Source organism: Silene latifolia, chromosome 7, assembly GCF_048544455.1.
Source record: "Silene latifolia isolate original U9 population chromosome 7, ASM4854445v1, whole genome shotgun sequence".
In the NCBI taxonomy this organism is placed as follows: Eukaryota; Viridiplantae; Streptophyta; class Magnoliopsida; order Caryophyllales; family Caryophyllaceae; genus Silene; species Silene latifolia.
This window is the reverse complement of record NC_133532.1, coordinates 112,268,540-112,286,415: the sequence shown is the minus strand read 5'-3', so window position 1 is coordinate 112,286,415 and position 17,876 is coordinate 112,268,540. Positions and strand designations below refer to the sequence as shown.

Here is a 17,876-nt window from a genome sequence, read left to right as displayed (position 1 = left end):
AATTGCCAAGTTGGGTCTTGTGGATTCTCCCCCTTCGTCCAACTTGAGGGGGGGATGTTGATCATATCATGATCCTCTACTTCCTCTAACCTGCTACTGCTGCTCATCCTACACTACCTTCGTCCATGCTCTGTTTCTGGAGACTTTCAGGATGGATCTTCCACATCACATCCACGTCACTTTGTAACAAACTCCAGCTCATGACAGCCTGTAATTAGTTTGTTACAACATGTAATTAGTTTGTTACAGATATTTGTACAGAGTAGACAATGTATATAAATAGGTTGATTCATTGTGATGTAAGATAAGTTTTATCATTAAAATTCTCACAAATTCTATTTACTCAAGTTCTTCATTTTCTCTGAATTGTGCTTGAGTAATGTTGTCAGTAAATGATTAAATTAGAATTCAATATATATCAAATCCAATCTGGCAAACTTTAGTTCCTCCTCAATCTTAATAACCTTTACATGGATCATTGTTAGCATACTTACTTCATATTGTGGAAATGCTACAATTTTTCAATATTTATTTTCGAGAATGAGTAGTCAAAGGCAAAGGAACAGTCGATTAGTGACGAGATAGACGGAGGAGAAGATGCAGAGGCGGGGCACGGATTAAAATCATGAGAGAATGAGGAGAGACTGGAACATAATGGGTGGCAGATAGGAAAAATAATCAGTTTAGACTCATTTTAGGGATATTCATAGTTAGGACTTAGGCGGGAAAACGTTTTATGAGAGAACGACATGTGGACAGAATGATGTATAGTGATTCCTATATTATACTTTTATATAGATCTGACTTTTCTCTTATTTTTATACGTCCTCTGCTAAGGTTGGACCTATTAATCGAGTCGAATATGCCGGTTATAGGTTGGAAATTTCGGTTTCTGGTAAACAGCGGGTCGAGTCTATACGAGTTTCGGGTCGGGTTCAGGTAAAAGAACGGGTCGATCAACGACTTTTCCTAGCATTTTAATGACATTTTTTATACAATTTCTATGGCGTATCATATACTCCCTCCTATCCAAACCAAAGGTTACACTTACTTTTGGATGGTCTTCGAGACGATATTTTGACCGTATTTTTCGTCATTTATACCTGACCTTTTTTTCTAAAAAGATAAAATTTTATGAAAGATTTTTTCGTAAAATCTCTCTCTCTCTCTCTCTCTCTCTCTCTCTCTCTCTCTCTCTCTCTCTCTTATATATATATATATATATATATATATATATATATGTTTATTCAAAGTTTCATACTTTTAACCGGTATTTGTGGTCAAAGTTTTGAAGTTTGACCTCCAGAAAGTGAATGCAACCTCTGCCTTTGATAGGAGGAAGTATACGTTTTATCTCCTCCTACTCATCTTAATTGTCATTAGTCTCACCACCACCATCATCATCATCGTTATATCCACTAACTCTCAACGTAAAAAAGTGAGGCTCAAATGAGTTGATAGTGATGATGTGACATACGGTTTACGGTGATGAGGTGGTGGCACACGATTCGAGGTGGCAGAGGTGATGTGGCACGCAGCTTGAGGTCAGTATGTGGCATGTGATTTGAGGTCACGAGGTGGCAATGTTGACGTGACTGACACGTAGTTCGAGGTGATAATGTCGTAGTGAGGACGTGACATATACACATTTTTCTTCACAGTTTTAAAATTGAATACCTATTTGACATTGTGCATTAAAGGAATATGTGTTGTCTTCATCTGCTACGGGTCAGATTAATCTATTTACGGGTCAAAACTAGTTCAGGTATCTTTCTTGTTTCGGTTGAAAAAGCAGGTTATTTTTGTCTCGGGCTTGGGTCGGGTTTTGGATCGGGTTTTAACAGGCCATATCTACCTAAGGTGGATGATATGATAACTATTCCGTATAAAATAAGGTGGAACATGAAATAGAACACCAAATGTAATCAATCATGTGATTAAGGTGGGTACCTGTGCCGGCCAACAGCCTGGCCTAACTCATGGGCCAGTCATGAATCGGCCCGCTAGCCCATCGACCAGCCCGATAGATTTGCTGGGCTTATCCTAACTCTTTATTTCTTCAACCCGACCCAATTGGGTAAAAAAAAAAGTAAGATAATTGTTAGGCTAGTCTAGCCCACCCACTCATAGGCCAATCACGGGCCATACTTTAGAGATACTAGGCTCACCCGACTAGGCTCGCTCCCTCACATTGGCTTCTCTGGGGCTAGAGTGACTCCAGCCCAGCCCGTGGCTAGTAAGGATCGACTCACACCGGCCTCGCCCGTTGTCCACCTCTAGAGTAGGGTAATGGTCATGTCCAATTCTTATCATCTTGTAATGTACGAGTACTCCATATTATTTAATGTTTGATTGATTATGAACCAAAATTTAAATGTTTAATTTATGAAACACACCCAAACCTACTCGTAGACAATGACCTTTACAAGATTATCCAAGCTTGATTCATGAGTTTAACAACTTGAGCTCCTTGGAGCTTAACCTCGTGACCTCTACAAGCTAAGATTATCCAACACGATCGTATACTATTTTGCACAAATTAATTAATTACTAGTATTTGTATGCTCGTATATAGGGGTGTTCATTAGTCCCAATCGGATCGGAATGGACCTAAATTTTTGGACCGAAAATCAAATAAGGGTTAAAAGGTGGACCAGACCATATTAATATTTGTCTGGTCCGGACTAAACCAGAAAAACGCGCGGACCAGACCAGATCGGACCAAATGGACGTAATTGAACCAAATATGATTCTCATCGACAATAGTATATAAAATTAGAACTTAAGAAGTTCGTAACGATCAAAATAACCAATATTTTTATTTTACTAGATTTAAGTATTTGTTTTGTACAAAATAAAATCAATAATGTTATAATTTTAAAGATTCTTTTATTATATAAGTTCGGTCCATGGTCCGGTGATCCGCGGTCCATTCGGTTGGTTCAAGACCAGACCGAAGATTAAAGTAGAGTAAATAGGTGGACCGTGATCCGGTTTAATCCTGACCAAATCATCCGATCCGGTTTGATCTTTGATCTGGACTACTTAGTGAATAACCCTACTCGTATATACACAATATTTTAGTCTTATTTTCATACATTTGACAATAATATATTACTAGTATTTGTATGCTCGATCAATACAATCATAAAAATGTCAGCAAATTAAAGTATATTATTATTATTAAACCAAAAGCTATTTATAAATGCGCACAACTAAGGCGGTTCCAACAAACCAAAAAGTAGGCTAATTCAATGTAAATGTAGGCGTTGATATTATATTTTTGGACCTCCAACTACTCTTAACTCTTCTCAACTGCCTTAATTTTTTAGGTACAATTCCTTAAAAATTAAAATAAAAAATAAAAAAAATTAGGTACACTACGTACCCTTTACTTAACGTTCATATTTCATTTACATACAACCCTCTCTATAAATTTCACTACATTTCTCATTATTAAACAACATTTCTTGTCTACTTCACCAATATATAAAACACAATAATTTTATTTATTAAACCACACACATTAAACCTAGTACTACAATTATATTATAATTAATTAATAAAAATCTTAATTATTAACCATGGTGTCACAACAAACATTTGCACCAATTTCGAGGTGTCGAGTCGAGGGGAGATCGAAACAAACCGTGGCGGCCGACCTAGACGGAACACTCCTTATATCAAGGAGTGCATTTCCATATTATTTGCTTGTTGCCCTAGAGGCAGGCAACCTTATACGAGCTTTATTTTTATTAATATCGGTACCTTTTGTATATTTCATCTACGTTTTCATATCCGAATCATTTGGAATTCAAACTTTTATATTCATAACATTCGCGGGCTTAAAAGTCCGAGACATTGAGCTCGTTTCTAGGTCCGTCTTACCCAAGTTTTACTCCGAAGATGTACACCCTGAGACATGGCAAGTGTTTAATTCTTGTGGGAAAAAATATATAGTCACGGCTAACCCGAGAATTATGGTTGAGCACTTTGTTAAGACGTATTTAGGGGCCGATAAGGTCCTTGGGACCGAGTTAGGGGTGACTAAGTCGGGAAGAGCCACCGGGTTTGTTAAGGCTCCCGGTGTGCTTGTTCGAGAACATAAACGAGCGGCCATTGTAAAGGAACTCGGGGAGAATAATACGCCGGATTTAGGACTTGGGGATCGAGAAACTGATCATGAGTTCATGTCCTTGTGCAAGGTTAGTTTATGCACCCTATATTAAAATTTAATTAAAGTATTAATTTGCTACTTGTCTATTGTAGATAGATATTTTTTTAAAAATTTTATACAAATTAAATAAATCTTATTCTTTCGTAACAATAAAATGATCATTTGATTTCTTTTAATTTTATAGATAATAAATAAATTTATAGTGAGCAGAGTAATTATTAGTACTCCCTCCTAATTAATTACGGCTGTATTTAAGGTTGTAAAAGGAGAAATAAAAGCTTAAATCAATCATTAACAATCATATTAATATACGCATAAATTTCTGATACATTCCTACTTTAATTTCACTTTAGAAAATGCATTTAATTCTTATTTACAGTCCTAAAGGGGCTGTATTTATTATTACCCTTAATTTTAAGGTACACGAAGCAGTCGAGAATTGCAAACTAAAAAAAGTTGTTGCGTTACACAATACTTTTCCGTGGGGAGATCAAAGTTACGTGATTATTTTTGTCGAATAAGTTACGTGAATTTTAAAGTTTAAAAAACAGGGTGTTTGCATGGGAGTATAAGATTTGTTCACGGTTTGGTGCGTTAGTTAGAGAATTATCATGAACAATGCATACGAATATTAGACACAAACATTACGTGAATCTCATATTTAAATCTTCTTTCTCTTATATTCAACGGCCAGTTTACTTGTGGTTTGTGTACACGGACTTAAAACCCGTCAGCATAAAAATTGATTTTATCACGTTAGGTTGTTGGGAAATTTGCACGATGAGATCGATGAGACCTTAATCTTGAGACGGGTTAAACTAGAGTTTCATATTAAGGCATTTTCTTGAGAAATTTTTTTGAGGTATTTTTAAAGCTAAGTAAGAATAATTTTTACTTCAAATTTTTAAATATTTTGGGATGATCATGAACAATTTTTAACCCAAGTGGACTTCAAATTAAAAATCGTAATCCACGATCACTCAAACCGAGTTTTGATTACACGATACGAGGTCGAGACCTAACTCCCTCTGTGGAGCATCAAATTATTAGCAAAACTCAATTTATAATAGCTAAAATGATTATTTTGAAATTTATGTTCTTGAAATAGGGAGTAAAATTTATAGGGCATGTTACAGAAAAAAAAAATGCAATTTGCCTTGATTGACAAATGGACATAATTTCATCTTTTAAACTTTTGAAACTTATTACAAAGCAAATTCTTATTTCAGACGAACTATTTTTACTTAAAATTAAGATTAACCAAATATAACCACTTTGCACGAACGAATATGAATGAGTGTTTTTGTTAAGAAGTGGCAATTTTAGTTACCATATAGTAGTACATTTTATCATTAAATGATTACTTTCAAGTAAAAAATGTTGACATTTTCTGGTTTTAAAATAAAACCGTTTTAAAGAATACCTACTCTATTACAAAATCTAAGAAATATTATCAATAAAACAAAAATAAAAATATGCATCGTTCCTAATTATTATGCCATGTGGTAAGTCACATTCAAGTGTTAAATGAATGTCACTTTTGAGCTGTGACACATTTACTTCTTATACTCTACAAGCCTTCCAAAACTAACGAAAATGGAGAAACAAAACTTGTATTTTTGGGTTACAAAGGGCAATCGCCGTATTGGCTAAATCCCTACATATACGTGATCACAAATTCTCCCTTATGATGGAGGATATCCGTCACAAATTTGTGACGGGTATCATATTATCTCACAAAAAACCCATAAGGGTGAGAGAAGGAGCACATGGGGTGGGTGTCCACCTTGTCCCCTCTACCCATTTCCACTCATAAAATACCCGTCGCAAGATCCGACCCGTCACAAGGGAGACCTACTGATACGAGATAGAGATAAGTCACTTAAGAGTGACAGAATCGAAGTTTAAAAGGCATAGCCTTACACTATGAACATTACAAAAGTTGTTTTTTCTTTTAGTGAGAAAGGTATAGAAAAAATAAACCGAGCAACAAGAAAAGGAAGAAATATTGTGATATAAAACTACGGAGTTTCTTATTAGTTATAATTCCTACTAGTTACAGTAGATTAGATATAAAAAGGAAGAACTATAATTTTCATAATCTCAAGTACTTTATAATCATGACCAAATGAGTACCCCAAGTCTAATCGGATGTGTCCTTAATTACTAGTATGAAGTATTATAACTATCGTATTATAGATTTATAGTAATTATTGTTTGAATTGTGTAAGAAAAATAGGGCCGGTCTTGAACATCTCAGGATTCTAGGCAAAATTGTAAAATGGAGGCCCCGACTCTTTAAAAAGTTCTGTTCAAGTAATTCATGTGTCACTATCTAATACGATTCGATAAACGAAACAACACAAATCTTTTGAAGAACACTACGGAGTATTTTTTTCCCCAATTTTAAAGACGGGTCGAAATTCTTTCAAATTTTAGATATATATAGTTTTATTAGATGAGAGAATTTTTACAAATTATGCCATGACAAACTCAATTCGGTGAATTCCAGAAAAAAAATGTACCCATGAAGAATAAAACACAAAAGCTCCTATAAATTGGTAAGATAAATAACCACTAGGCTACTTCTCTTATTTGACAATTATTATGTAATAAAATTTATTTGATAAAGGCCTCGACCTATACCCAATTTAGCGGACTCCTAATTCCACCCTCATGGGACCCTTCTAGCTAGACTTGTGCCCTTGTCATTTGCCCCCCTAAATACCTCTTAGGGCCGGCCCTGAAAAAAAAAATAACTTATTTACTAGCATTAAATGAATAATTTTATTTTATTTTTTAAAAAAAATATTTAAAATTATAGACCATTTTATAGTATAATTTATGATCCTCTTATTAAACCAAAACTCCTTACATCACGTTGATTTTGTCCCATTATTGTTTTTAGTTTCTACTAGATATTAAAGTTGTCTTTATCGGGGTTTTGAATGTGGTCTTATGTCGAGACTTGTCAAAGTCCTATATCAATAATTGCATTAAAGGGAAGGACATTTGTTAGGTGTTAAGTTAGGTACTCCGTATTAGTCAGCTTAACTACATGACACCGGTAGTGAAATGTGAGTCAAGAAGTGATGAATTCTACATATTGTCTATCAATGGCGGAGGTAGGATTTAGAGTCGGTGGGGTCGAGAAATTTTAGCCGGGATGGACGGATAGTAACATAAGAGAGTAAAGTATCTTATAAAACCACTTTACGATAAGACATTGTAAATAGTGGGAAGTTATTATTATCGGGGTTAATTAAGTAAATTTTGCTATGGTTTTACAATATCAATTGTGTAAAACCGCTGTATACAAGAATTTTTGAACATAGGGTAACCTTGGAAATTTTTCTAAATTAGAACTTAAAACGGATCAAATATCATCCTACATGGATATATGGTACAAAATTTTTGTTTTTCACAATGTATTTAGTTTTTATTATATTTTTTTTACATTAACATATTTGATCGGTTTTAAGTTTAAGATGGATATATACGTTTTAAATGAAAAGTTGTCTAAGAAGACTAGAAGAGTAAGAAGTAAACATGACAAAATTGACCTTGCCCCAAACGACCCAGTCCGAATAATCCGACCCGAATTTTTATTGTTACAAACTGATTATTATCTACAAATAACTTGATAAATTAAGCCGAAAATAACCCATCCGAATCCGACTCGAGCCGAACCTAACCCTATTGATCCGTTTGCCAGGTTCGGTAAGTAGGGGACCACAAGCCGGGAATAGTAATTTGTACGGAGTACTTGTTTCGGTGGCCTTAAATTGGGATACTATTGGCGACTTTTATTCCAAACTTTTCGAATTGTCAGAGAATGGCAGAGCATATACTGATTGGTTTTAACTGAACATGACCCACAACTCAATTAAAGAATGTAGGAAATTTAAGCCTGTATTTTGGTTTTCAAGTCAGTACGATTGCAGGATCGTTCTATGGAGTGATAAATAAAAAAGGATCATTTTATGATAAATAGTGACTATTTTATATTAAAAGGTCACATTTTATTTGGTCACATACTCAAATCATACACCCAACAATTTGCGCTTTTTTTTTGGAAAAAAAGATTTTTGACTTTATTATCGCCAAACAAATAAAAGAGTCGACTCAGGCAATTTAGTCGTAGTTGTTTTACAAACAAACCCAAGGTTTTGATTTAAAAAAAAGATAGAAAAAGAAAAATGGGAGGGCTCATCTTGGTATATTCTAGTGACACTGAAAGTGAAATCACTTTAATTTCGAGAGATCCTACATATGATATATATTGGAAGAATTAGACATTGTTAAATTCGATTCTCTTATAAAACAACCAATGCATTTGGGAGGCCCTCCCCTAAATATCAAAATGAAGGCCCCATGTAAGATTAAGAGACAAAGATTCAACTAAGAGAAAAATATCTTCTTTATTGTAATAACAAAACATTTGAACAATGACTATTGCATAACAGTGTGTCTAATTTTGGGTAGTTTAAAGTTCTACCCCTATCGTATTAGGTTTTGTGTGAGAATGAATATCCATTTCGGTGTCTTTCTCGTTATTGAGCCCCGGTTTTAAGAACCTAATTGAACACCCTACGGGCCGTCTTGCCCAATAATAAAAGACTAACATGATTCCTTGGATGGTTTATGCAGGAAGGGTACATGGTACCAAACAGAAAATGTCAACCACTATCACCTAACAAGCTTCTAAAACCGGTTATATTCCATGACGGAAGGTTAGCCCAAAGACCAACACCATTAGTTGCACTCTTAACCTTTCTATGGCTACCCATTGGATTTGTGCTCTCCCTTCTAAGGGTCTACCTCAATATACCATTACCCGAGCGAATAGTCCGATACAACTACAAAATCCTTGGAATTAAGCTCGTTGTTAAGGGCACACCCCCTCCGTCTCCTAAGGAGGGTAAAGGCGGTAACCTATTGGTTTGCAACCATAGGACTATCCTAGACCCCGTTGTCACAGCGGTTGCCTTAGGTCGGAAAGTCAGTTGTGTCACGTATAGTATTAGTAAATTCTCTGAGATGATTTCACCTATCAAGGCTGTGGCGTTGTCAAGGGAACGGGACAAAGATGCGGCTAATATTAGGCGTCTACTTGAGGAAGGTGACTTGGTAATTTGCCCGGAAGGGACTACATGTAGGGAACCGTTTTTACTAAGGTTTAGTGCTCTTTTCGCTGAGTTAAGTGACCGGATTGTGCCAGTCGCTATCAAGACTAAGCAAAGTGTGTTTTATGGTACTACAACAAGGGGACATAAGCTCTTAGACCCGTATTTCGTGTATATGAACCCAATGCCCTCATATGAGATCACTTTCTTGGAGCAATTGCCAGTTGAACTCACCTGCAAAGGTGGAAAATCGGCTATTGATGTCGCAAACCATATTCAAAGGACTATTGCTGCTACTTTGGGATACGAATGCACCAATTTGACAAGGAAGGACAAGTATGCAATTCTTGCGGGTACAGATGGGACGGTTCCTGCAAAGAAACAGAAATCAGAGGAACATCATAAGCAAAAGTGATCAAATTGAGGACAAGTAATATATGTAGCTAGCTTTTTTAATTTGCCTTGGATCTTGTATAATGATATGGATTTATTAGTTCAGTGACGAACAAAATGCAGAAAGAACACAATTTATTATTATTATTAGGTTGCTCGCGACAAAAAACATTTATAAGACAACCTCACTGTCATTTGTGGGAGTTCCTAAGATGTGCAGTACATGATACGTTTGTAAATTTACAGTAAGCGAAATTGATGAATAAATTCGCATTCAAACAGTGGTTTGATTAACCAATAAATCAACAATGCGGAGGATCTCACAAGGCTACAGATACCGCAATCCAGTTATTGCATCAGAGATCGACAATTGATGATATATACAAATAAAACCAGGCAATTTTCATTCAGGTAGATGCAGTATAACACTGTTACCTTTTTCAAATGCAGTGACCACGTTGTCCTTTGCACATAGAGAGGGGACCGCTGATGTTAAACATCCGGAATAGTGATAGACAGCCACCAACTCATCGCTGAATTAAGTAGCGAAAACTGCACGCTAACGGCAATAGAAATTTAATCCCATGTGAATACTGGAATGAACTAACAATGTACACCAAACAATAATTAATGGAGAAGTACATAACCTGTTAATGGTGATTTCCATTTGAGGCGAGTAAAACGATGTAGCTGCAGAGTACTCGCCAGCTCTCGACTCACCTTTCCCAGTAGAAGTCGTTGTAGCGAGAAAGGCCACCAATAATATATCTGGCTACGAAAGTGTGGTAGTAAATGTGGACTTTGTTACAAACATTGTGAGTGCTGACAGCTTTGTAATGATTTTGGACTTCATTTTGCCACTTATCGGTTGCATTTATCCTGCAGCATCTGAATTAGGCTGTAACAACCGATACAATTATTACTCCCGTCATCTTTGAAATATGAATCATCCTGCTATTGAAGGGGGCACGGCATTCAACCAAATAATCTCATTAAGAGATATTAACTGAAAGATGAGGGACGGGAGAAGGCAGGGCAGTACAATATCAAAGTCGAAGTAAAAGTGAGGACGAAGTATAAGAAAACACATCGTGTAATGAAACCTCAGATTTCAATACCAGTTCTGAGGTAGGAAGTAGTACTCCATAGATATAGTCATCCAAAGATCGATAAAGCATCTAGAGATACAACTGAACTATAATTCGAAATAAGAAAGCGGCCAAAAAAGGGTGTATAGCAGAAACCTTGCATAAATAGACAGCTTAAATGCGCCTTTTGCTCAAAGACCAAGAATTCGGCTCGTGGTATCTATCATAAAGTGGTTCAATACGCTCTTGACGCTTGCTCATTTTTTTCGGATCTGACACCTCAAAAATCACGGGGCTAATTCTGACCAACCATTTTGGATCTACAACAGTCGCCTCTCGCATATATTCTTTTTTACTCATAACCAGTTTATGGTAAATGACCCAGTCTGGTTGTTTCTGAAAAAATGCACTGGTACGGTGGATGTAAACACACTAAACAGGCTGCATACATTCTTTTTCCTCGGATCTGACACTTTAAAAATTTGGTGGCCTTATGATCAGCTTGTTCTTGTTTCTCCCTAGGCCTATAAAACACATTACCTGTTTAAATCACTGCAATCATTCAAAATCTCGTCACTGCAATTAAGGTCCACACTAGCCAAAAGTATCATACACTCCAAAGGGAATTCTGCCTTTGTCCTTCCCAATTTAGTTAAAAGACCCTTCTCGTCCAAAGCTCCCGAACTATACAGCTGCTCCATAGCAGAGATAAGAGGGTTCCCTGTTAAGGAAAAATGAGGTCAGCAAGCCAAGCAAGTCCTATACAAAAGGTAAACGTAATTACAAGACAAAACTGCTTACCTGCCGACCCGCAAATAAAAAATCATGGGTAGTTGCTGAGCAATGGATATCTGCATGGGAAGGCCAAAAAAATTCAGAAATAGGAGGAATAAATGGAAAAAATAGATGGGGAAAAAAGTCGGAAAAAAAGGCGCACACCTTTGGAGCGTTTAGACGGCTTCTCAACCTCATTCTCAATTTCATACGGGTTAAACCATGCCACATCGACTCTTACATCTTCAACTTGAATATCAGTGTTACTACATAAACCAAATTGACAGGCTAGGAAGTCTGCCTTACCTGTTACAATTTACAGCCGCCTGCTTTGTACGAGAACTAAATAGAGGAATACCACTTCCGAGAAACGAGTACGCTGGTACAACCACCACAATTCTCGATAGAGGAATGTCTGACATAGAACGGGTAGACTGATAAAAGGATTTTTCAACATATTTTTATTTTTTATTATTACCGAAAGATATTTTACACACTACTGTTTTAAGGGTCAACTTTATCTTTTTTTTTTCACACCTTGGATTTAGAGCAAGTAATAAACAAAACAGAACACAAAGAACCGGGTAGAACAACGGGAGTAGCTCATAAGTACTCTCCAGCCAGCCCCTTGATTAACCTTTCCCTGTAAAAGCTTTTGTAATTGTAACCAGCAAGGCCAAACATACGGAGTATCTAGCAATTATAAAGGATTGGTCTTAACGTAACAAACATTGCCGCTTATTAGTTGCGTTCTGAATTAGTCGGCAACAACCAATTCTAAGATCCATTTCTAAATATGTTCCATAGTTCTCATACAAAATAAGACAAAAAGTAATTCGATGGACGGAGAGTACCACAAGTCCCGATAGCAAGATTCTTTTTTTTTTCCACATCAACGAGTTTCCTGCAGAGATGCAGCAAATGTGCTGAAAGATGGAATCATCAGAGAAATGGCCCAAGGAAGACTGTACTCAGCTATAATCTTAATTCTTGAGAAAAGGATAATTGTAAACCTCAGACAGGAAATTAAACCTCAGATTTAAATGCCAGTTCTGCAGTACGCAGTAGTACATATGATCCTTCAAGATCGATAAGCATCTAGAATGCAACAGAACAAATATTTTACAGAAGAAAAAATCGAGCACAAAAAGGCGTATTGAAAAAGCATAAGAAGATAATTTAAGCACGCCTTTTGCTCAGACGCCAAGAGTTCGGCTCATGGTATCTATCGTAGAGTGGCTCAATACGCTCTTGACGTTTGCGCTTGCTCATTTTCGTAGGATCCGACACTTTGAAAAATCTAGGGGCTAATTCGACCAGCCATTTTGGGTCTACAACAGTCACCTCTCGCATATATTCTTTTGTAGTCATAACCAGTTCATGGTAAATGACCCAGTCTGGTTGTCTCTGAAACAAAGCACTGCTAGGGTGGATGTAAACAGGCTGGTTCTCGACAAGGGTTCTGTAACCCTCTTGAGGATCCTTCCTCGCAGCATGAAAGAAAAATCCAGCGCAAATTGCTTTCCTTATTTTTGTGAAGTTCTTGCCAGCACTCACAACATCCAATTTATACCTGGAAAAAGAAGCAGAAGTGCTTAAGCAAAATTGAAGAGGAAAAAAAACTTCTGGCAATAGTATGGAGTACTCCCTCCGTCCCGGTCATTTGTTTACCTTTGGTTTTGTCACAAATACCAAGGAAAGAGGAGAGGACCAATTATTTGATGACAAGTGGGCCAAATTGAGCGTGGAGGATCAAATTGCTCATCAAAAATATTCACAAAATAAAAAGGCAGACAATTGACCGAGACACCCCAAAAATAGAATAGGTAAACAAATGACCAGGACGGAGGGAGTATTTAACAGTGGCATTAAGTAGGAACATCTGAACTGGTGACTGAAGCAATTAGCTAACCACTATTTATTCATATTAATGGTACATAATTCACTTAAACACTAGTAGAAAAGATTAAAACACACCAGTCTAATATTTGGAAAATAGAACCACGGAATATGGTTAAGAGCAAAATTCTAAAATAGAATGCACAGATCCAGAGTCATTACTCATGCTTTTACCAAACCGGGTCGACATCATAGCTTGAAACCGTAGTAATATACTCCTATGCAATATACTACCACAGAATATTTGGACTACCATTTGCAGTCCATTAGTGTTTTTATTTATCTTAATGAGTTACCAGATCAAACAAGGAAAGAGCAACCAGGAGGGGAAAATGACTTCAACACTGACGCCACAAGTCTACAACTGGCCATATGAAAATAAGGAAAGGAACTATAAATAGAAACGATCAAGAAAGCACTAACGATGTCAGACAATAGTCAGTTCTATTATGGTATGTGCTCCACAGTAATTTATAATTGACAATTAGGGCACAAGATAGACAGCTTAAGAAGACAAACGGGGATGCATCACGTCATAACACAAACCAAACAAGCATATGATAGAACAAACTCCAGCTACATCTACAGGACAAACTTTAATGAAGCCAATTAAAGACTAAAATTCTATAGTATTTTTTTGGGGAAGTGGAGTGGGGGTGGGGGGGGAGTCAAAGTAACAAGAACATACTTGTCCATTATACTGAGAAGTTGTTTCCTGACATCTTGTGCCCTCCGCAAAGATCGAGACTGAATAAAATTTTCAAAGCACCATGGCCCAGAAAAATTCTTCGCTTTCCAAGCCTCATAAACAGCAAGCAAAGTTAGGTGATCACCCTCTGGCTGGAAAAACTTGGCCTTCCTCTGATCAGCTTGTGCTTGCTTCTCCCTCGGCCTATAAAACACATTCCCTGTTTGAATCATTGCAATCATCGTCAAAATCTCATCACTGCAACCAAGGTCCACGCTAGCCAAAAGCATCTTCGACAATGGAGGCTCCAAAGGGAATTCTGCCATCTTCCTTCCCAGTTTAGTCAAAAGACCTTCCTCGTCCAAAGCTCCCAAACTATACAGCTGCTCCATAGCAGATATAAGAGCTTGTGGAGGTGGTGGGTCCATAAAATCAAACGAAAGAAGATCATTAATTCCCATAGCTTTCATAGTCAACGTAGTCATCCCAAGATTAATCCTCTGAATCTCAGGAATTGAAGTAGGAGACATTTCATTCCGGTAGGCACTCTCTGTATAAAGGCGATAGCATTTACCAGGCCCAGTACGACCAGCTCGCCCAGCTCTTTGTTTTGCTGATGCTTGTGAGATAGGGGTAATAACCAGAGAATCAAGCCCCTGTTTTGGGTTGTATACATTTTGCTTAGCAAACCCAGGATCAACCACATAAAATATCCCATCAATTGTGAGGGAAGCTTCGGCGATATTTGTCGCGACGACAACTTTTCTCTTCCCAGGAGGGGCTGGGTCAAAAATCCTAGATTGCATTTCACTGGGAAGGGCGCTATAAACAGGAAGAATAATCAGCTCAGGAACATTTCTGCCAAGAGCTTTCATCCTCTCATAGAGACACTGACAGGCAAAATCAATTTCCTCTTGCCCAGTTAAAAATACTAGAATGTCCCCTTCAGGTTCAGTCAAGTGGATCTGCAGAACAGTGATCAACGCTGCATCTAAATAATCAGTCTCAGGCTGCTTGGTATACAAGATCTCTACTGGGAACGTTCTCCCAGGGATTGTGAAGATATTGCAGTTAAAAAAGTACCCAGAAAATTTATCTGCGTCCAATGTAGCAGAAGTGACAATCAGACGAAGATCGGGTCTCCGGCTAACAAGCTTTTTTAGTAGCCCAAAGAGGACATCAGTGTGAATGGTTCGCTCGTGTGCCTCGTCAAGCATAATAACTGAATATTGAGAAAGATTCTCGTCAATCAAAATCTCTCTCAGAAGCATACCATCAGTCATATATTTAATCACAGTGTCAGGCCCAGTGCAATCTTCAAACCGTATAGCATAGCCGACTTCCTCCCCTAACCGACAACCAAACTCTTCGGCAACCCTCTTAGCCACTGACATTGCAGCCACCCTACGAGGCTGGGTACAACCGATTTTACCCTTAGTGGTGTAACCTGCCTCTGCAAGGTACTGCGTCACCTGAGTTGTTTTCCCGGACCCAGTCTCACCTATCACAACCAGAACCTGGTTGTCATGCACGGCCTGGATAAGCTCTTTCTTCAACTTGTAGATTGGCAAACTCTGCCTTTGATCCTGTATAGACAGCTTTGATTTCTGTCCAAAAGTCAGTGCCTTCCCATATGCTTCCTTCTTCCACTCCGGCATATCGTATGCAGACAAACCAACACCTCTCAACTCTTGGGCAAGGTGTCTCTCTCCTGTCTCTGGCATTGGATCTTCCCAAGGCCGATTAAGATCCTTAGGAATAGAATCAAGCATTGTCCTCTGTTGCTGCTCACGAACTTCTCTCCTCTCCTTTGTCAGTGCAGAACTAAGAGCAGCTGCACGGCTTAAAGACCCCTCTGGATTCTTAAAAATCTTAACAGGTGACATATCAACAGAGTATCGAGTCTGGCCGTGAAGAAAAGCAGGTTCATCTTCATTCAACTCAATCTCAAGCTCTTCCTCAGCACCTTCTTCATGGTAAAGCATCCCATCACCTTCATCGTCAAAACTAGGAAGCTCCTTCATACTTAAAACACCCGATGCAACCAGTTGCTGGGTCTCCCACTTCTCCGGTGAACTCATACGCTTTAATGGCCGCCTTGACGGCCTAGAATGCTCCTCCTCAATAATCGGAATCCCAGAAAGCCCTACTCTAGTACCCGACCCATTCCCAACACTAGGATTCGCAATCAAAGCATCATCCTGTGGTCCCTTCTTCATTGGGAGCAAATCCTTACCGGTATTCTGATCCACATCCCTCATCGAGAAACTCAACTTCCCCGCTAAATCCGATATCAACTTCACATAAACCTCCTGGTCCCTCTTCACCACATCTTTAGCATTCGCAATCCTCCTGCTTGCCATCTGCGATATGTGCACCAATCCCTCCTTCCCTCTAAAATCCAACAACTGAACAAAGCACCCCGAATCCATGATCCTCGACACTCTCCCTTTATAAACCTGATACATCTCCAACTCAACATTCCTTTCCTTCCTTCCCCTCCTATCCTCGACATCGTCCTCCTCCTCCACATCCCCATACTTATCTCTCCTCCTCTTATCACCACGCCTCTCCCTATCCTCCTCGTCCTCATACCTACCTCTACCACCTCTCTCATCACCATCATCGCGCCTATCCCTTTCTCTCCCCCTATTTCGCCGATCATCATACCTATCTTCTCCCCTATCTTTATACCTCCCTCCCCTATCACTCTCCCTTCCTCTATCCCTTCCCCTATCTCTATCCCTATCCCTATCTCGTCGACTACCACTACGACCACGATCATCATCCTCCACCGGAGCATTCTTCCGCCGCCGCTCTTCCGCCTCCGCCTCAATCTCCCTTTCCAATTCCCTAACCCTATCCTTACCATCCTGTATCGACAACCCCGTAAACTTCGAATCCTTCTCATTATCACCTCCATTATTATCACCCCCCTTAGGTTTAGGCGGTAAAATCGCATGAATAATAGTTAACAAAGTTTTAACAAAATAATCAGGCATTTCAGCACCGTTTTTCTTCAATTCGGCATCAAATTCATCTACAGTTTCACAACTATGCCCTAAATCGGTAATAAACTCGGCGAGAACTTTATCGGAAGAACCTACGTGAGTATCTAATTCGGAACATACCTTGGATACTAAGGAAAGATACTCAAGCTTCTTCAGTGCCTCGTCCTTTTTATCGTTCTTCGCCTTGGTCGCCATTGTTATTGTTGGTGTAGAGAGAGATTCGAAGGAATTGAATTGGAACAAATTGGGGAAAATTTTTAGGGTTCTTATAAGTACCGTTTTAAATTGGAATCTGATTTGCAATAGTTTTAGAGAAAATCAATCAATCATACGAGCAGACCGAGTACACCGACTTTATGTTAAGTACGGGACTCTTCGTTGTAATGTCATAATAAATTCACATGTATTTAATCATCATCATTAGCATGTTTAGTTCATAAATCCGACATAAATCCTAATAATCCAATATTAACGGGTTTTCGTCATTAAATTCAAACCCGGATTTTAGAGATTCGATTTGTTCATATTGGGTTTACAAATGCGTCATTGATATAGTTTAATCTGTTTATTCGCATATTCGTCACACATTCGTTGTATATCCGTTGTATTTAGTCTAATCGACTTATTTCAATAGAGGACTCATTAATATTTTCATCGTAATTTCATGTAAATAATCCGTTTAGATTCATCCCATCCATGTCTATCGCTTTTATGACCATC

At 38.0% G+C, this 17,876-nt stretch overlaps 2 protein-coding genes across 2 annotated transcripts; one reads left to right on the top strand and one right to left on the bottom strand.

The window, feature by feature from the left end:
- The first annotated feature begins 3,309 nt into the window (after positions 1 to 3,309).
- On the top strand, positions 3,310 to 9,909 carry LOC141592557 (glycerol-3-phosphate 2-O-acyltransferase 6). Its single transcript, XM_074413289.1, has 2 exons — positions 3,310 to 4,205; positions 8,828 to 9,909. The coding sequence occupies exons 1-2, from the start codon at positions 3,585 to 3,587 to the stop codon at positions 9,716 to 9,718; spliced, it is 1,512 nt and encodes a 503-aa protein (XP_074269390.1). The 5' UTR covers positions 3,310 to 3,584; the 3' UTR covers positions 9,719 to 9,909.
- Positions 9,910 to 12,560: 2,651 nt separating this feature from the next.
- On the bottom strand, positions 12,561 to 17,523 carry LOC141592556 (putative pre-mRNA-splicing factor ATP-dependent RNA helicase DEAH5). The gene is made up of 2 exons (XM_074413288.1): positions 14,146 to 17,523; positions 12,561 to 13,131 (listed from the first exon to the last, which is right to left on the bottom strand). Exons 1-2 carry the CDS (start codon positions 17,349 to 17,351, stop codon positions 12,738 to 12,740), a joined length of 3,600 nt encoding a protein of 1,199 aa, XP_074269389.1. The 5' UTR covers positions 17,352 to 17,523; the 3' UTR covers positions 12,561 to 12,737.
- Positions 17,524 to 17,876: the final 353 nt, after the last annotated feature.